The 21,513-nt window shown below is 41.6% G+C and overlaps 1 protein-coding gene across 1 annotated transcript; it reads left to right on the top strand.

Moving 5' to 3' along the window:
- Positions 1 to 6,534: 6,534 nt before the first annotated feature.
- Positions 6,535 to 8,479, top strand: LOC128146755 (D(1)-like dopamine receptor). Its single transcript, XM_052798463.1, has one exon. It carries the CDS (start codon positions 6,535 to 6,537, stop codon positions 7,918 to 7,920), a length of 1,386 nt encoding a protein of 461 aa, XP_052654423.1. The 3' UTR covers positions 7,921 to 8,479.
- The last annotated feature ends 13,034 nt before the right edge of the window (positions 8,480 to 21,513 follow it).

Here is a 21,513-nt window from a genome sequence, read left to right as displayed (position 1 = left end):
GAGGTGATAAATGTTAAATTTTTTTATGTATATTTATCGTTAACAGAAAAGATTAAATAGAAATTTGAAGTAAGATAGCTCAGGTTAAAAGCACAGTTATGAAACATTGCTTTGCAAAGCAAACCCTTTCAAATCAGTTGTTGTTTTCTTTCATGCTGTTCACATTAAAGTTGCAATTCAAATGACAGTTGATTGAACCTCCTATACTACTTCAGTCTTCCCATATTTATTTTCATAGTTTTTAAAAGATTTTTTCAATCTATTCTTTAAAAAAACCCAACAGTTCATTACTTAAATATATTTTGTACTCTTTTGTTATTTACAGTAGCTATTATTTAGAGTAGTCATATGCTAATGACTATAATTATATGTGAAATGGTAGACTTCCATAAAATGACAAAACTAATAAAAATGCTCAAATAAGGGAACAGTGAAGGAGGCAGAATCTTTACTTTAGCTCTAGCTATTGCTTAAGGAAACCACAGAGACGTTCAAACAGACACATGCCTCTCAATACCGGGAAAGCAATTTGCTAAAAACCCAATGTAGCTAAATGATTAATGTGCAGTGACAGCTAAGGCAAAGTGCAGTCCTTTTGAATTCTGGGGTCCAGCTCCAAAATTAAGTACTGAAAACAGCCTCAGGAATAGCAAACTGCAGCCGATAGAGGATAAGGAAGGAATTAGAAGTATTGGTATGGCCCTAAATGGATCTGTGCATTTCCTGAATCACCAGAGGTTAAAGGGAATAATCAAAGAAGATTTAGGCGGTCCTAGGAAGGGGAATGTTGTCTTCTCTACTTCAGTTCTAAACTGGAGAACACGATGGGAAGACAGCTCCCCATGACGTAATATTTTCTATTAGTGAAAATAACGCATTCTGTCAGACTGAAGAGTAGCTGTAAGTTAAACCCGAGCAATCTTATCATTTTAAAAGCATAAGAGTCATCACATCCAGGTGACATACCCAAGAACTCCGAAAGCACTTATAGATGAAGTGGTTAGGCTGTTAGCAAAAATATGCAGCTTTTATGTGAGACCTGAAGGGTCAAAATAGTGCACCTGTATTTAAATTATAACTCTACAGTGCTGTCTCCAGGCATTCCCAATGAGGGATTCACTCAAGACTTTGGATTGAAAAGGATAGCTCAGTAGAGTCTCAACCAAATGCCTTGGTATCTGCTAGAAGCCAGTATCAGGCCCTTAACTAACACCCATGATGTCTACACTGAGGAAACTCTGAAAACATCCAAACTTTTAGGTCCAGATATTCCTGCGTGTACTGCCTAGATATATCCTGACCCAGCCGCAGTGAGAGAGTCCAGTGTGTGTGCTAACACCATCAGTCCCTGGGCATGCTGGCATCCATGGGAAGGAAACTTGGGTAGAACAGCAGGAAGGGAGCCAGGACATGCTCTAATGAAGTTCCCGGTCTGGATGAGGATGTTGGAGCATGCTGCAATACACACCTACAGCTCAATTTAGGCAAAGCTTGAATGATCCAGTCACCAGAAGAACACAGAACCACTCTGTTTAGATTACATAAAACAGACACAGGTAATGCAGACACCCTGCATCCAGTTTGTCAACCACACTACAATAAAACACCTACTGATTATGGTAGGAAAGGATCCGACTGGCAAAGTTTCTGCAAAATCTATCATCTCTTGCTGAGCTAGTATAAAATACTGTCTTGATTTTGCCAAAATAGCCACAAGGGACAATTGATGGCAATTCTTCTTTGACATTTAAAATTCCTTAAATATTATCCTTCATGAAAGATAGCTAAAAACATTAAGAAACTTCCCTTTATCTCTCAAGGAAATCTGTTTAACCGCTTAGTGGTCCAAGCATGCAAGAGACTTCACTGCTGAGTACCCATTGCACTGTGATACCAGCAAGTGTTGTGGACAAGTCATTTACCCCTGGTTATCGTTCTTCTAATGCCCTTACACAGGAAATCCTGATTGCAAATGGGGACCGTCTTCCAAGTTAGATCATATGAAGGCATCACAGCATCCCCACAGACTGGTATTCATAAGCTATCATATAGTGATGCTTGGAGGGCCTTTCCAAAAATTGAATTTGACATCTCTGGCCTTTATATCTGGGAGAGAAGCCAGGCACTTTTCCCAGAAAAATAATTTAGTTAGATATTACATCACTTCTATTCTTCCTTACTTAACTTTAAAGGTATTCTAAACTGAAGAGCTGATTTACTAAACAACTCATAGTGAAATCACTGTAAGAACCATATTAACTTCAAATGATGTGAAGAGCTACAGCGGACTCGGATATCACAAATTCAAATTATTTCTGTTAAGCCTAAACAGGCTAAACATGCTTTTGATACTTAGCTGTTGATTTAGTTATTCTTTCTTTAACTTGTCTAGACAGTTTCTGAAGCAATGAGTTATTCAGTGACTTCCAATTCTATCATACAGCTAATCCATACCTCTGTAATAAAAAGGTCATTTATTTTCAACAGTAAATGCTGGATTCACTATACAAATAGATTGGCAGTCTCAGCATATGATCAAGTTCACAAAACTCACATGGCATCGAAAGCGTGAATATAATCCATAAAGCCAAGATGGTAAGTGTACACACACACATGCACATATATACAAAATTGGATAGATTCTTTAGCTATACAGAGAGGGGTAGATGGATAGGCAATCATATTGGTTTCAGTTGTAACGTTATTGCCTTCAATGACATTTTCTTCCAAGACATTTAAAATCAGTCCCCAAAAGTAGCTGTAAAGGTAATCACAAGCCCCAGTTTAGTCCGGCTCACATACTGTATCAAATGGTTTTTCAGCTGCAAGGAAGACAACTTATTCAGAGCATCATTTTCCCACTACCTCAATACATCTTTACACAGTGTGATCACATTCCATTAAATTATACCACTTCATGAAGTTGGTTATAATAATGCTCCCCGATTTGGACAAGATCTCAAAATTAAATGAACTATTTAATTAACCACTGTTGGTATTACATTCGTTTGACAAAGCAGTAATGATTGGCACTGGAAAATGTGGCTGAAATCCACAGTCGCTGTCTTTATGAGACCATGTAACATCAGTGAGACTTGGCGTTAGTCTGCACGCAGCTTGCAAGCACAGCGCTGACCCTGTCATTAAGCGGCTGGAGGCTCATTCTCCCCAGCTGACTGCAGCATGACAGCACAGGACGTGAGAACTGTGGTGCTCTTCTAGGAGGCACCTTGAGGCTTGGGTTGAAATATCATGTCCCGTTGAGCACCGAGTTTTAACCTGCTTCAGTTGTCCAGCCAGCTAGCACATCAGAGACCTAGACAGGGGCAGGAGGTCCGAATGCAATCGTAGTAAACCATTAAAGGCTTAAAATTAAGTTTCTGAATCAGATCTCCTCTTGATCATAATATGTGCTATAAACGCATGAGCACTGAGTCTAGGATGAGGTAGTTTTACAAGGGAAAAGTAAGACAAGGAGAAGGAAAGGGGAGGGAGAAGGAAACTGATTCTGGTTTGTTCCATAGGTCTGTCTGTCCAGGCTTCCTTCTTTCTCTTCTTGGAGGGAGAGAGATTTTGAATACAGTAACTGGATTTAGAAAATGTACAATATAGAGACATTATTTATATTGCAATATGTTTTATGTATATTCTCTGGGTAAGTTTATTTTTTCACAGATGGAATGAGCTTGCAAATTTTCTGCGGTCACAAGAGACCATTTTATCCAGTCCATCAGTATTTTTTGCACTATTTTGCTCAGACCCTTCCTATTCTATCCCAAGTAAGATTAACTCAAGAAATAGCTACAGGTCTTAAAATCAAAGTTTACAGCATTTCCAACTCACTGCACACACAGCTTTTCATACAGCATTGTGTTTTCCCCCATGTCTCTCTTTCCTCTCTCTCCGATAAGCTTACACTTCACTCCACCGTGCCCAATATAGGAATAAGAGCAGGGCAATGTTTCTATTCCTGTCTTTGCCACTGACTCACTGTATAGTGTCTTAAGCATTTGCATCTTGCACTTGGATCCACTGGTATGTAAGAAGATGAATGTGTCTGTTGATGTTTTCTTTAGGATAAGAGCATTCATAATGTCTCCCTCTGTGTGGATTCCCTTGTGTTTAATGAGGGTTGAGTCTGCACTGCAACCTTCCTATCGGTGAGGATATTAGTAGGTGTTCTGACTTCTACCCAGGTGCCTACTTTAATTACAACTGTAGGAAATTAATTTTTTGAGACAACTACCTCTCAGTCAGATTTGACTTCAGCCAACAGCCTCAAAATTTTGAGGTAGGGCACTCGCATAAAAACATATGCACACAAACCAGCATGATCACATACACTTCCCTTTATAATGCATGCTAAAAAGGAGCTAGAGATATTTGTAGAGCATAATGAGATCATGGGAACTGGAGATACACAGAGACACTGAAAACAGTTGTTTTTATAAGGATAATGCTAGCTACCTTCCGCTACAGAGCCCTGTAGCGCTACTATCTGCTGAATATGCAAAAGCATTGCTCTTTCCTTTTCAGTGCTATTTTGCCTTATTTCCATCTACTGTCCCATTTACAATTCTTCACAAATATATTTTCTATTCTTCGGGGTCATTTTATTGATTGTTAAATAAGAGTAAACGTATTGAGTCAAATTAGCAAGTGTGTAGATAATTCTTACAAACTAAGATTTAGTCCTTAGCATTGGAATGAAAATCAGAGACCTACTGTGGTTTGCAGATGTTGGCAAAATCCACGTACGTGGAACTACAGATGGTTCCAAATAAGACAAGGTGTGGAGCTGGCTCTTATCTTACAGTCTATGTTATTTTGACAGCTACTACTGTTTTAACAAAGTGCATATTTTATCAGAGAAGATTCTAGGTAAATCGTTTGAATTATGAGTTAGTCTTATAGACAAGCATGTTAACAAGAAACATGTTCCAATTTTCAGTGTCACAGCAGGAATAACACAGTGGGCTGCTTTATGAAGACTGTGGTCTCCAAGGCACAAAGCAACTAGGATCTTAAAAAACATGACCAAATGTTAACAATCTGTTATGAACTGGTACAGCTAGTTTGCCTTAAATATGCTGATTTTTACAGGCTAAGCTGCCAGCTTTGCTGTTCAAAATTTGTTTAAAAAATTTCCAGTCTCTGTTCTAATTACCAAGAATATCATAACAGTACAATGGAAATTGGATACTTACTGGCTTGAAAATTATTTGTATTGGCACTAGTGGATGAAGTCATTTTAATTAGGAGGCAAAAAGCAAATATAAAATACCTGATCTAAAAATAAATACCTGTTTGCCGTGTTAGTCAATTACATGAGTCGATATTTTCTGTTCACGCCCCAATCTCTTTTTTCTCATGACAGGATTACCGTATAAATTCTTCCAAAATAAAGGATTATACCCTATTTGCATTAGGATACTTCATTGAAAGTAGGCTGCAAATATATGTGGGACATTTATATGACAACATTATAACAGCGAAGGGAAGACTGTTGAAATATATCAGAAAACACCTTTGGCTGAAAAATAGAGAGGCAGGTTTTGGATGCTTGTGCCTGAGGAAATGCAGGAACAACCTTCTGCCAAGAGGCAACAAATCCAAACTAGGGATGTCTTAGGTTTCTATGCTTGTGGTTTCTTTCCATAGGATTTCAATTCAAACCGAAAAATGAAGAGCAAAATACTGTTTTGGTGAAAACACAGCTTCTAATACCCAGCTTTGATAGCATTCTCAGTGTAAACAGGCGCGAAGCGCTATCCTGCTCTTCAAGCAGCCTGAAATTTGACCGTGGTGTCCAAAAGGAGGAGATACTTGGAAAGCGCCAGATCCTCGTCCCTGACGCTTAGGCAAGTAGCAGCTGAAGGCTGAAAAAGGACTCTTCCCAGGGCGATGCTGGGGCGGGGGGGAAATCTGCCTCCGTGCCGTGACGAAGGTCGCTCGATCCTGAGGACTTTCCACGCCATTCCCCGCCCGCCAGCGAGCTCCGTCTGACCGGGGGCTCGCCTCTCTGCTCCCTCCAGCTGCCCGGGGAGCTGCCGTCCCCCGCCGTGCGGCGCACCGCGCCCACGGAGAGTTGCCGCTCGCCCGTCCCGGCGCGGGTCTCCCCCAGCGCGACGACGCAGCTCCGCCGCCGAGGGGCTGCCGCCGCCGAGGGGCTGCCGCCGCCCGCTCCCCGCTGGCGCCGCGGCGGGACGGCCCCTTCCTCGGAAGGAGCCGCGGCGAGGCGGGAGGCGGGCGGCCCCGAGCAGCCGGCGCGGTGAGTAGCCCCGAGCCGGCCCGCCCCGCCGCCCGCCGCCGCCGCCGCCGCCGCCGCCGGGGGGGAAACTGAGGCAGGCGGCGGCGGGCAGAGATGCCCCCGTCGGCGGCCGCCCTCCCGGCCGCGGACGGCGCCGGCTGCCGGGGGTCCCGGCTCCCCCTCGGCGCGGGGGGCCCGGGGGAGCGGGGCCGGCCCTTCCTCCGGGGCAGCGGGGCCGGCGCGGCCCCGCGGGCGGAGCCGCGGCGGCCGGGGGAGCAGCCCTGATGGCGAACGCGGCGGCGGCGGCGGCGGCGGGGGACGGCCCGCGGGCGCTGCGGGCCCTCACCGGGTGCCTGCTGGGCGCCCTCGTGCTGGGCACGCTGGTGGGCAACGCGCTGGTGTGCCTGGCCGTCCTGCGGTTCCGCCACCTGCGTGCCAAGGTCACCAACTGGTTCGTGCTGTCGCTGGCCGTCTCAGACCTCTGCGTGGCCCTCCTGGTGATGCCCTGGAAGGCGGTCACCGAGGTGGCCGGCAGCTCCTGGCTCTTCGGCAGCCGCTTTTGTGACACCTGGGTGGCCTTCGACATCATGTGCTCCACCGCCTCCATCCTCCACCTCTGCATCATCAGCCTGGACCGGTACTGGGCCATCGCCAGCCCCTTCCGCTACGAGCGCAGGATGACGCAGCGCCTTGCCTGCGCCATGATAGCCGTGGCCTGGGCCCTCTCCATCCTCATCTCCTTTGTCCCAGTGCAGCTACACTGGCATAAAGCCGACTCCTACTACTACACTGGCTCCCGGCAGCCTGGGACGCCCCGCTGCGATGTCAGCCTGAACCGCACTTATGCCATCGCCTCCTCCCTTATCAGTTTCTACATTCCCGTGGCCATCATGATCATCACCTATACCAGGATCTACCGAATTGCCCAGGCCCAGATCCGCCGCATCTCCACCCTCGAGCGAGCGGGGGGGCAGTGGCCACCTCACGGCAAGGAGCCCACCTCCTCTTTGCGGAGTTCCCTGCGCAAGGAGACCAAGGTGCTGCAGACCCTCTCTATCATAATGGGAGTCTTTGTCTGCTGCTGGCTGCCCTTCTTCCTGCTCAACTGTCTGCTGCCTTTCTGCCAGCCCGAGCTCGAGAGAGACCGCGAAGGACAGTCGCCCTGTGTTGGCCAAACCACCTTCAACGTCTTTGTGTGGTTTGGCTGGGCCAACTCCTCAGTGAATCCAGTGATCTATGCTTTCAACGCAGACTTCAGGCGGGCTTTCAGCAACCTCCTGGGCTGCCAGTGCTGCTGCTGTGGCACACACAGATCCACTGTGGAGAGGGTCAACTTCAGCAATGAGCTGGTTTCCTATCACCATGACACCACCTGCGAGAAGGAAGGAGCTGCCTCGTCGTCAGTACCCCCCACTGCCGTCGCTGCCTGGGTGCAGCCCATACCCCATGCCGTAAGCCTTCAGGGAGAGGACAGCAGTGAGGAGATGTCTATGGAGAAGAGGCCTGTGACTTCTCAGACACAGGCAGCCCCTGGCAGCAGCCCCAAGAGTCGTCAGGTGCCAGCTATTTTGCAATTGTATTGTAAGGCAGAGCTATCCCTGGAAACTATTACCCCCTGTGCAGGGCTTGGTCGGTGTGAGGGACCTCATCACCCTGTTCCGGAGGGATAAGTGGTTGCGTGTTTCTCACGCACACAGCCATCCCACAGGGAGAGATCACCCTGCCTCCACGTAAGCTACGCCCGTCCCCCAGCAAACAAAGTCCCATCCCAGAAAGATGGGAACCTGCTGCTCTTACCGCAGAGGGGTGACAGGTATATGAAGTCCATTCCAAAAGCATATAGCAGCCACACATTAACCTCTTCCCATGGCCACCTTCACCCCTTACTCTCTTTCACAGTCAGTAGACATTTCCCATGCACTTGTTCACCCCCCTTCTTCAAACCTGTGATACTTATTAAGAATAGTGAGATAATTAGATCAAAATAAAGCAACTCATAGTTTCAGACTCTGTAATATAATCTTATGTAGATAACTTACTATTAGATTTAGCTTCATTGCTAAAACCCATTTCCCCCCCCCCCCATGGTTTCACATCATACATGTGCATAGTTCTGGTCTTGGAGGTTTGCATATAGTTTTAACTCTGTGTTTATTTCAAAGCCGCATGCCTGGATTTACATGTCTGAATCTGTGTTTAGGCTCTTAAATAAAAATTGCTCTATTAAAACATCACTATCTTATGTTGAGTCAAAAGACTTCTCAAAACCCTGGAAAATTAAGTTGCTTTTATGTAGGATCCCAAATACAGTTTTAGGTGCCTAACTTTGGTATCCAGGCTTAATGATAGTTAAGCTAGGATCTTCCTCATTCTTGAGTGTCAGAAAATGTATTCTTGTATGAGGCTGAAGTTACAGCAGGACAGTGTTTGAGAACTAACACTACAACTCCAGAGTGATTTAAGCTGCTATTAGCTGAGGCAGCTGTAATCCTTCCTTTCTCCTACTAGTTCAGGCAGCTAATCCTTCCAGAAAGCAAGCTGGTTCACAAAATATAAAGTGACCAGGTCATCTCTCTGAACCCATTTCACTACCTGTAGACATGAACAGCAACAAAAGGCAGAGCAAATGGGTGTTGGATGGCTTGCAGGAGAGAAAATACTGGGGGAACTTGACGATCATTTCTGTATGTGTAAAAGGGTTCAGCAGATACTAAGGGAATACAGTGGCACCTCACTATCCTCCACTTCCCTGTCCACCACTTTGGAGTTTTGTTGCTGGCCATTTAATACTGTGCTCCACTAACCACCATCATTATTACCCTGTTTTTCTGTCCTTTGCCTCTGATTGAGTTGATTGACCTTGATTCATCTAAGGAAGATGATGAAGATGCAACTGTCCAGAAAGAGACATCAAGAATGCTTACACTGCAAGAGTTTTCTTGGACATTGTCTGAGAGATGGCACAGCTGATATCCTTCTGAACAGTGATCCATGCTGAAAAGCCAGACTTTCCTCCCAGTGATCCTGCTCCTGCTCCCTGTGAATTTAAACCATCTGTAGTTCTTCAGTCCCTGTACGCATTTCACCCCATCACATTAATTCTTAAGGGAAAAATTGCTTTTGCTATTCTGCTCTTTTCAGGAATGTGTCCTTGATGGTTAGTTGGGTGTGACTGTAATGTGTTCTTCAGGGCCAAGACTGGCAGGACAAGAGGTAACGGTCTTAACTGTAAGAAAGACCAAGGCAAGACTTTGGAAAAAACTTCGCAAGAATAAGGATAATTAAACACTGGAGTAGATTGCCTACGGAGGTTATGACATCTCTCTCAGTAAAAGTCTTTAAGACAATATTGCTAAACATCTGTCAGAAATGACACTGGCATTGTTAATCCTGTCTTGGGGCAGAGGCATGGCATAATGGTTTGCGGAGATCTTTTGTAGTCCTGCTTCACTATGACAACACAACTCCTTAAGCATTGAGCTTAAGATGTTTGATTTTTTTTTTTTTTTTTTTTTTGCATACAATGATCCTTAGCTATTTCCTTTAAGGCAAAGAAGCATACAGATAAGAACTTTGAGACCCCATTGGTACATTTCCCTTCTTCTCTTAGTGATTACCCATTTTTCTTAGCATTTAACAACTATCATTCAGCATGCCTAGTGCCTTGTCCAGAGAATAACCCTGAAATAAACCTAGTATTTCCTTAAAAGAGACACAAGGTCTGTGTTTTTTGTTTTGATTCCCTTTGATTATTTTCTATATGATCATACGTGAACTGTACATGGATTCAGATGATAAAGGGTCAATCAGTTTGTGAGAGGATTTTCCTTGCCACATTTCTTCCTTCTTACACAAACCAGAAACACATATAGTAAGAGTGTCAGGATCTTTTATCTCCTCCAAAAAACCAAAATTGTATCTTAGCACTGTAGAAGACTTCTTGTCTCACCCCCTCCACACTAAAACCCATCCTGGGGATATACCAACACACCTGATAAGACACTGTCCTGAAGCGTGACTCCCTCGATGCCTGCTACACTTCTGTTTCTGTTGCAAGAGCTTCAGTTGTCTCCATCTCTCAGAGAGTTAACTCTCCCTGCCCACACACATCTTCCTTCTCATGGGCAGGCAGTCTTCTGGCAGTCAAGGCTATGTATGAAATCATTATGCACAGGAGCTTTTTTTTTTTAGTGTGTGTACAGTCCTATTATTAGTGATAAAAGCTGCTAATTAGTGGAAGGGAAATATTTACCTTCTCACAAGGTTTGCCCTGCCTATGGGAGCTGTCTCACCCAGGAAGTAGTCTGGACTTAACTACATAGAGTGATGAAAGCTTAGTGTATGAAGAGTGGGTGGCAGAAATTAAGCAATGAATATATTTGAATAACATTTTCTCTAAAGAATAATCAGAAATGCATGGTAGCTTTGATTTATGAAACTATATTTGTGTTAAGAATAGAGAAAGCTATTCATATCAGTGCTTGTGGCTATAGTTTAAATGAGGTTCATTAATAGGTCAGATTGTACCTGAAAAGAAATGGATATTTACCTGAAGAAAACAACTGGTTTTTACTGAAACTTTTTAAAGGGACAATTTAAAATTGCTCTTTGTAAGTGATACTGCAAATAAGTGTTTGGACCTAATTGATAATGGTCATTACTGATGTGCAGATGATATACGTTACGGTAGTTTACAGCTGTAAGGTCCATTGTAGTAAGTCCAGTGTAATGTTCAAGGCTGCAATAAATTTCAGAAATTGCATATTATAAACTGTTTATACTCATTTTAAGTGGCATATTACTGAAGGTACTTCATATGAAAGCTATACCGCATAGCCCTTCAGACTACATCTTCTGCTGTTGCTGATTTAATAAGACATAAATATTGATACTGTATGTATTTTTATTCTCCTAGACTGGGAAGGCTCCTGAATGTTAAGCATACTACAGACCACACAGTTCTGTGAACAGTAAATAAGCAAGCCTTATTTTCCCAAGAATTTTTTTCTAGTGTCTAACTGTGATTTCTAATTGACATTTTTCTCATGACAGGGTAAGCTGCTGTGTTAGATTACACAAGATTCAATTAGCATTGTTACATTCAAGTCTGATGACATATATTAAAGTTATTACAAAAAGCCAAAGGTTTACTTAAGCAGAAATTAAGAGGCAAAATTATTTCCTATTTACACCATTGCAGCCACTCAAAAGAAACACGTTCCAAAGAAAAACTTGGCAGCACTTTGGTGTGCATTTCTGAGTCACAACTTTCTTGGCTTGGCAGGACAAAATCAATCACAACTGGTGAAGGTATTATTTTAGGGAGATCTATGGCTGTTCCTCAGACTCACTTTTTATAAATCAGATTATCAAACCTACATACTTCTTTATGGATTCACCACAATATATGTAAGGTATTCACTCACTAAAAGCAGTTCACTGTAATGGTATTGTAAATGTGGAATTACTAATGTCACAGTGAGCTAAAAAATAGCTTTTAAATAGCCTTGGTGTCAAAACAGTCCAACCTCACAGATACCTTAACTAAAAACTCTTACTAGCCAACCTCTAAACAACCAAATCAAAACGTGTTCCAGTTCAGTGAAGTACAAGTGGTAGGGCTTTACAATGTATACCAGATGCCTTCCTGTTCAAATAATTCCCACTTCCTTTCCTTCTGTCAGTCTACAAAGTCCTCAACCAACTACAGGTCCTATTTCTTTGTTACACAACTGAAATGAATACAAACTTCTTGTGGTCAATTAAAAGCTTATGTAGCTGAGCTGCCACGGCAGCCCTTCTCCCTATTACATCACACATGAGAGATAGGGATAATGTCTCCATAGCCTCCTTGGGTGGCTGTAGAGAAGCTTATCCAGCTGAGAGCTTTTCCGTGCTGTCAAATTTCTCTGAAATTGTTCATTGGGTTTAAAAGTTAAGCATGGGGGTGAACGGAGACAGGTACGTGCATGCATGTGTTCATGCCTTCTTAGACAACTGGGCTAGAAAGTAAACAGCATTCTTCAAGGAAATGGAAACTTAAACCTCAAGGTGGGGTTCTCTGGAGCTGGAGATACAGCAGAGCAAGGACAAGAACTCCTTCCTGGTGAAAGACAAAAAAGGCTGGTCCCACACCCCTGTGTGGCTGAGGTGCCAGGTGACATTTCAGTAACCAGCCATCAGGGTGTTGTTTCTAAAAGCAAATGTAGTGCCACCAGTCACATGCAGCTCCTCTGTAGCAGGAGGCAACAGCAGGACAGCAAAGATGTACTTGAACACCACACTGATGTAAAGTTTCATTTTGTTTCCTAACCAATATTTTTAAAAGATTAACTACAAAGCACATGCATCTTTGACATTACGCTTACATTTTTGTGTTCTGTTGTTTATTGCTTATCTGTTTGCCTGTCATCTGATTTATGTAGCGCTTTATTTTGCATTACACACAAACTCAGAGATCGCCACTGACTTCAAGAAGCTTGTTACAGCTATGACACTGCCTCTACACATATCAGTTACAGGAATGAGAAGGGACTGAAAAAGCATGTGTCACTTGGCATGAGAAAACATAAAGCCTTGGGACAATTCTGCAATTCAAACCATAGTAACAGAAAAATACATTCTCAAAGAAACTCCCTGTTAGCAAAATCCTAATAAGCAAAACCTAAAAAGACTGGATTTCCTCCCAGTCTCCTCCTCCCCTTCGACTGGGAGTCTACCCATGTATCTGACCTCCAGGGAAAATCTTTCACCTTCCCCATCTTATTTCTCCTTTGCAAATGCACACAAACATGCAGATATTGCAGAGAGATATTAGCCCTTAGATATTGCAAAGTATATTTCCAAGGCATCAGAGGAAACAATCTTTTTCCAAAATTAGTCTTCCCTCCTCCCTTTATTTCTTGCTAAATTGTTGTAATTTGTTTTGCTGAGTTGAATGCAGACTAAATAACATTGTGTCCTTAGAAACTCCATCCAAATATATGTACAAATGGAAAATTAATTAAATAGTTCTGGTTTAACAACTATTACACATAGTTGCTACCATAAAGGTTAAAAAAAACCCCATCTCATCCACAAGTTTATAGTTAGGTGTAACTTTAACAAATGCTGAATTCAGTAGAAATATCAACATAAAGGAAAACAAGGTCATACCTCAACTGTATGTATTTTTTTCTTATCCCTCTGATAATAAGCTGATGCCTTAACATTTCAGTTAAACTTTAATTTCAGTGAGAAACAGCTGACCTAGGTAGCAAAAAGAGAAATCCCTTATACAACTTCGTTGTCAGAAGCATCTGTTGTTTCGCTTTTGCCAAAATCATGCCTCTTGTGTTGGATTTCAGATGATGCACCTACGCGCACCATATTAAGTATATTTCAATCAGTTGAGTACTTCTCAGTAAAAATTCTTTTGTGAAAAATTCTGTGTTCTTCATAAACCGTTTTTTTTTTTTCCTCACCTGGGAGGCTGAAGTGGCTTTCTGGATATTAAGCACTATCAGTCCAGTCCCCCTGGACTGACGTACTTCACTGGTTGCATCACCATGGTTACAGACTCCCACCACATAACTCTTAACTTTATTTATCTCATTGTTATAATTTAACTCAGTTTCCTGAATCCTTCCACCTTTCCTACTCCAAACGAACGTACGGCAGGATGCACCCTCTGGGCACAGGCTACTCCTCAGATTTCTAGTTTCTCTTAAGAACTGATTTGCATTTACACCCAAGAAAGGCACAAAGATGTTAAACAAAGTAATTAATTTTTCTAGCATATGTGGCTTGAAAAAAATTATGGTGATCTTGATCTGGGCTTGTTATCCCTCCCCAGTCCCTACCTGTGTCTAATCATTCAAGACATTTTAGAAAACCCAGGGCTTATGCCTGCATTTCACGTTTTTCTAAGTTAACTAGCTACATGACAGGAAAACTGCCTATCAGTGGAACTACTGACAGCAATAAATGAAGTGTGGACACGTGTGCAGGATCTTCACATGTGCATAGCATAAAATGAATGAAGATGCTTTGGAAAACGTAGGTTTATCTTCATCAATCAGAGGAGCAGAATTTCATCGTGAGCCAGTTTTATTTTAGTTTAGGTAGTGAGAAGACATTTCCATTTGTAAAATTTGCAGAAACCGTTGCTAGGTTCCCCCTTTTCTTTAAAGATCATTTTCATAGAGTTTTCTGCAATTTGACATTTTAATATATTTTTAACTAATTAAATTCATCTTTGCACCCACCCTTAGTGAGAACACATCACTTCATTTTACTTTTCATATTTAAATTGGAACTGGTTGAACGGAGTTTATATACGCTATTTCATGGACTCAAATCTTGTGATGACTTTTGCATGAAAGGTAACTAACTACATGCGAGCAAGCTCTCTGAGCTTCTATTACAGTCAATGGAGATCTAGGCCAAACAGTCAAACGTGGCTAGAGTGATTTATTGGACCAGGTGAAGATACCTACTTTAGGATGAGAGGAAAAACTCCCTCAACTCTGACTAGCTGAAGGGGAAAAAAGCCAGTGATGTGGGATAGTAACAGACAGGGCATAACATGGTCAAGTGTGCAAACTAGCTACAATTTTTTTTGCTGTTGGTAACAAAGCTGAATCAGTTAGAGATCATACTAAAAGCCTGACAAGAGGTAATGATCTTTACAATGTACGCAGAGCTGGATTTGCTCTTTTGTTTGATGCAGTCTGAAAAGTCTCTCTAACCTTACCATTTAGATTTCGGAAAATAAAAAGATATAAGCCATCAAAGTGATAAGAACTATCAGTTTTCCAAAGTAGTTTAAATAAATGAATGCATAAAATAACACAGAGCATAGAGTGTTTACTAATGCCTAAATCAGTAATATAGTCATCAGAGGCAACATCACGGCAAATGTTCTTGATGCGCATTTGTTAACAGAGGGAGGGAAATATATAACAGAGTTGAGTTTCAAGACAGCAGACTGGTAATTAGACGTTTTGTCTCTTATGTTTTGGACTATAGCAGAATACTAGTGCTGCCAGACTACATTGTGACAATAAATTCATTGATAGTGGTGATTAATAACCATAATATCCACTCTAAGCGTGCTTATCCTATAGCACCAGTGCTTCCAAGCCATGAATTACAGTAGCACCGGACCAATACCTCCTTGGTGCGCTGCCAGCCTTCAGTCTAAAGCTCTTCAAGAGCTTGAAAGAAAACATCTGCACCGTTGTAACCCAGAAAGCCCAGAAAGCTACAGTCACTCCTGCTGTTAGGCCTTTCACACCCACAGCAACAGTCAAAAGAAATCCTCTGCTCTGCCAGGTGGACCTCCAAAAAAAGGAAAGACTGCCCATATTCTCAAAAGCCTGTCCCCTTTCCCAGGGTGCTGGCACCTGGGGACAGCGGCTGTTCCACCTTCACAGCGTCCATGAAGAAGCTTGGAAGAGGAGAATCTTTTAGCAACCAAACCGTTAGATAAGTGGCATCAACACCAAAACACATTTGCTGTTACATTTATGCAGATGTTCCTCTGGTGTGATGTTCTCTTTTCAAACACTTTTTAAAAGGTAACAGCGACTACTTCTGCTTTTGTTTCCTTTCCCACTTTTCATTTCCAGCTCCGTATTGTTAGGCCCCCCGTTTTGTCTTAACACTTTAGCACTGACCACACGTATTCACCAGGGCCAGTCTGGCCACCTAGATGACTTTTTAACCCAGCCTAACAGCATTTTACTCATAGGAAGACTCTTCCTGAAAAAAAAGGTGATTTTTATTGATGGAGCTGCAATAAAAGTTCTGCACCACTGACGCATTTCAAGAACCTTTTAAGGCTAGATTTTAATAGGTATTAAGATAGCTAGCTCTCAAGATTGCTGCCTAAATGACTTCATACAGTGTGTGTATACAAGGCACAAGGAAGCACAACATAAAGAGCAACTATTACTGAGAACAATGGGGCATTTTTGGGACACAACAGCTTACTGCAGGCTTCTTTCAAAAAGGGGCTAGATTTTCACTCTACTGCTGACAACTTATGCTACTGAAGAAGCATAAAGTAGCTTTAAAGATGTTTGTAGTGGAGGCCATTTCCTTGAGGTAGGGGAAAAAGTTGTTATCATGATCCTCAGAGGCACCACCTTAGCACATCTGGGGCTAGTCCAGGGACAAGGGAATAAAGATAAAGCATAATGCCTGCTGTGTTGCGCTGATATCTGACAATTCAAATAAACTGATTTTATTTGAAGCACAAGTCACTGCGCTCACTACTACCATCACTTTTGCTTCCAGAAAATGCACGATAGCTGCTTATCTAAATATGCATTACATTTATTTTTTTTTAATAGAAACAACATTTTATTTTGCTTCTGAATAATCCCCTTTTTGAATTTAAGACTAACTTTCAGAGACATGCAAGCTGGAGAGGAGAAAATTTGAATTGTAAATGTCTTGTTGAGCTTCAGTTGTTTAGTATGTCTTACCTTATAAAGCTGAAATGTGTAATTTTGGGGAGGCACAAGCTGAGTTCAAACAATGCCTCAAGTCATATGCTTCCAAATATATTTTTTTCTCCCTAGGTGTTGCTACAACATGCCTGCTCCCCTGCAGTCCAGTCGAAAGAGTCATTCCTGGGAAGCACACTGACAGAAGATGAAGGAAATCTATATACAATAAAAAAACAAATAACCTTGAAGGCAGAACAGCAGTACAGAGGAAAATTTTCATGTAGTTTAATACCACTGAGTAATGACACTAATATTTGTGTATTACTTAGAGAAGTCATAACTTTCCACCCAGGAAACGCTCATCACTGTCTCTCAGCCTCAGCTATAGTGTGTTTTCAATGAAGCAGACAATTTTCCTCATTAACATTACATTCTGACTTAGGATTTTAGAAGCAGAAGACCTATCGCTCTTGGGGAAGGTATCATGTGTGGTAAAAAAGGAAAAAAGCTCTTCATGGCATATTGCTCCAGCAACAAAGACTTCTATAACTTCAGTCTACTGATACATGTTACAATGGAAAATACAAAGAATTTCAGCACCCCCAAGGGGTTAACCTGGAAGAACTGGATGTACCAAGCAGGAGTCATTGTGATTTTGATAGCCTTTAGGCTGAGCATCTGACATCATGTAATCTTGTATCCATAAAATAGATTTTCCTAAATGTCAGTCTGCCTGCATACAAACCCACTGCTCTATATTGCCTGCTACCATGCTAACATGCATCCTCCATACACTACAAGCAGTTCCTTCCCTGCCTGATACCGTGGTATTTGCTGTGATTCTGTTACCACCTGACCTGGTAATTATAAAGGTCTCATCACTGTGCTCTCCTAATAAACCAGGCTGTGGAAAAAATATTTTCCATTTCTAATGGAGCCTTTTAGGCCCAGAGAGACCAGGATGCAGAAAGGGGCAAGCAACTATAATCTGCTAACAGAAGAAAAGACACATACCTGACCACGTTGGATGTAGAGAGATTGCACAAAAGGGCTAAGTGCATGCACGAGGTGCTTTGTCCGGTGATGGCACTAACACTCTGCACACCTCTTGTCTCCTGTCTCCAACAAGCAGCTTTCTTCTGGATGCACTCAGTCCACAACGGGAAGACTTCTTTCAGAAACACCAGGTCTTTAGAAAGATTAAAATGTAGGTCCCAAAGAATGATCCTTTCCAGGCTTAACAAGTCCCAGGTCCTGTTTGGAGGCTCAGTGGTCACCCAGTGATGTAGTCCACCTCATCCCTGAGGGGACAGTGGGCTGCAGCACAGGGACAGCAGTGGAGTGTCAGGGCAGGACTTTATGTGATTTTCTCCTTTGGACCTCACCAAAATACAGCCAGAGCCAGCCCGCATCTCCAGTGGGATAGGCTTATCTGGCTGTCTGTCAGGACACCTAGATTTTTGACATTCCTGATTTAGGGATGGGAACACATTCTACCTGCATTTCAGTTTTGCTGTATGTACCACAAAAATAATACTCGTTTCCTTTCTTGCAGAGCAAAGGGGATGACTTAACTAGTTTCTCCACAACTCTGAAGCACTACCATATGTATAAAAAAGGTTTCTAGGCTTTGTGATTAATTTTTCTTTCTAAATTGAGGGAAAAACCCTCTTAGAGTGATTTTTATCTTGCTTAAGAAATAAGAGAAGGAACTGCATTTATCAGTTGCCCAATTCTGTCCTACTTTGCTAATCCTTTGGTATATACTGAGTAGCAAGGCCACAAGGAAAGTAATTTTGTTCTTTGGGAAGAGCAGCAGCTATGGTATGTGAAGGGAAAATCATGTTTTGGGTATAAATTCTGTTATCTCTTCCAAACTTTCCACAACTGCCACGTGTACCAGAAACGTTTCATAGATGTATTAGGACTACAAGTGCAGGCAGAGCCTGGCAGCAGAACTTGCAGAAGCTACAGTGCACCTAGGCTTTTAGGGATCCAGACCAAAGAACTAGTAATAGCAAATTAAACAAGAAAACGGATGGGTAAAAATGTACAAGTGCAGTCTTTACTATTACTCACTTTTATGGGCAGATTATTCCATATCTTCTACCACAAGAATAAAATACTGTATTTTCTAACATAGAAAAGAAAATGCCTGAAGTGCTTGAAAAACTGCCTGCAGCATAAACTTAGTAACAGGACGCACATTTGTATCAAACCAGAAGACACCCTTTTGGAAACTCGGTGGCCTGTGTAGTGTCAACGCAAACACACACAAGCAAGAATGTGCTGCTCAGCTGCTTTTATTAATACTGGGTTCTTAGTTCTCCTTTTAATTAGGTGTCTTTCCTTGATGTTTCTTTGTTATGGGTTGTTTTTTTTATTTGATACTTATGCATAGTGTAGTTCTACTTAAAAAACCACAATATCAAACTGGTTTTAATTTTGTAATACAAGAGCCATGAATCATGTGTTGTCAGAGTATACATGGGCTTATATAGCCTGTGTATTTCTGCCCCATAAAAATCACTTTAATTTATAGGGCAGGGCCAATTTCATTGTTTGCTAGTGTCTAACACACTAGCATTCTCCCCACTACCTCAGATCTTTAGATAAAAACACAACATAAAACCAAACATAACCCATAAAAAATGGGGGTTTTTTTTAGAAAAACATCCACCTTTTAGGTATCTGACATCTTTCATAATTACGTCTTTTGACATTAACTCTTCCTTGTAGTAGTCTACATATCAGCTCACACCATGGAAAACCAGTCTCCAGCCTTCAGTTTGGCAGCAGTTGGTAAGAGAATTAAGCTCTGAATAAACTAAATCTCTGGACAAGTTAAATGTTTGAACTTGCTCCAGTTTCAGGTAAGGTACTTTACTGTGATGATATGCAGAAAGCATTATCCTTGTTACATTTTTCTTCAGAAAAAATAGACTATTTCTATTATTTTTTATGAAATAAAGTTAAACATACCAGGTCAGTTTATTGTATGTTTTATAAAATTGCCATTTAGGTTTTCTGGAATTTTAACTGGAACCTGGTAGGTAAGATCTTTCATCCTAGAAATCTTTTTTTTTTTTTTTTTTTAAACTTGTATTCCAATATGTAGGCTTTAAAGTTTTTTATTCAAACCACAAGACATTTAATCTATTTTAAAGAACTCAGTCTTCTGTTTACAACTTGGTTGTCAAATAATTATCATTTGTTTCCTTTCTGAAAAGCTCTGCAACTACATCTTGTTAATGAAACTCTCACAACTTACATTTTCAGCATGTGAAATTTCCTTGCATTTCACAAAAAGAAGAAAAATAAGAAGCAATCCCACCGCTCTGAGTTTTCTCAGAGATCTGTACAACATGTTTCCTCCCACATGTGGCAAATGGGGAGTTCACGCTGCAGTACCAGGTTTTACATTACCAGGCGTCTGGTATCCTCACGCTATGCCTGCTGCTTCTTGAATAAAAGCGCGCTCTCACACCATCTGATACAAGCATTCTCTGGTAACATTTTGATGGCTGATCTCCTGCGTCATTTTAGCCCCCCCCACACACACACTCTTTAGCTACTCTTCTCACTTAAATGATGAAATAAGCCTTTCATAGCATGTTGGTCATCTCCACCACATTATGAAAGACAGCAAAGAAATAGTCTCAAGATGCGTTTGTTAATTTTAACACTTCACATTTCTAGAAATGTTCAGATTAAATGGGTTCCCCCTACCCCTTCTGTCTGTGTCTAAAATAAGTGGCCAAGATCAATTTAAAAGGCAACTCATTTTCATTCTACAATACTTGCATGTAATACTTTTTTTAATTACATATAGGTCTGTATGTGTATTACTACAACAATAAGGAATATATTTTCTGCTTCTTTAAATCAACTGTAGGATGACCAGACATAAGTTCTATGAAAGGAAATGGTCTTTTTTGGTATCCTAATGAAGCCCTCTGTTTAGTAGTAGCTGAAATCAGTTCTTTCTGTGATTTCCTTCACTGTTAGAGGCCAGAGCCTGATTTATTTTGAACGAGCTTAAAGAATGGCAAAGGCAAAGCTGAAGTTCAGCCTTTCACAAGACTTAAAATTTTGATCAGCTGATAGAAAAGCCTAGAGTGGTAATGGTGTTTTAGCAGCTCCCATACCAAGCTCAACAAGGGGCATTGTCAATGCCGAGGTCAGTCCATTAATTATACAGTGAAGAATGAAGGTAGGAAGTAGTGGTCATGTGGGTTCTCTGCAAAAGGAGACAACAATGACTCTTTGACAAACATTTGAGAAACAACTGAAAAAACTTCATAAGTTTGCTTATGAAAGTGAAGAATAAGCATGGTAACCTTAACATGACTGAAAAAGAAACATCCTCACAGTGGAAGGCAGATCATAGAAGAAAACATTTAATAGGCAGTATTTTAAATATGAAAAATTACATGCTTAGGAAAATTAGCATGTAGTTATGTATCTCTAATCAGAAATAGAACAATCTGAGTTGAGAATATACAAGTCAAAGCACGAAAGGAATATGCACATGGGGCAAGGAACAAAGCAGTTCCTACGGAGCAAAGGAACCACTACTAAAAACTCAAATCACTAAGATTTCCTGAACTCCAGTGTGAGAAACACAGCGCTGAAGAACACAAGGTGAATGACTCAGACCAGCTTGTGAAAAAACCTGCAGGGAATGCAAGATGGAAAAGATGGTGGAAACATATGTGGAACATTTTTTGCTAAAGCAAATGAATTGAGGAGAACCCGTATTCTGGGATGATTCTGAAGTACCCTGCAATGGCCTGGCTTCCACGACAGCATTCAGCAGCAGCATGA

The sequence above is a fragment of the Harpia harpyja genome, chromosome 10 (assembly GCF_026419915.1).
Source record: "Harpia harpyja isolate bHarHar1 chromosome 10, bHarHar1 primary haplotype, whole genome shotgun sequence".
Lineage (NCBI taxonomy): Eukaryota > Metazoa > Chordata > Aves > Accipitriformes > Accipitridae > Harpia > Harpia harpyja.
The sequence above is the reverse complement of the archived record's forward strand: the minus strand, read 5'-3'. Positions and strand labels throughout refer to the sequence as shown.

What these genes read in the sequence shown, in the direction of transcription:
- LOC128146755 (XM_052798463.1), top strand. Translation starts at nt 6,535, where the DNA reads ATGGCGAACGCGGCGGCGGCGGCGGCGGCGGGGGACGGCCCGCGGGCG.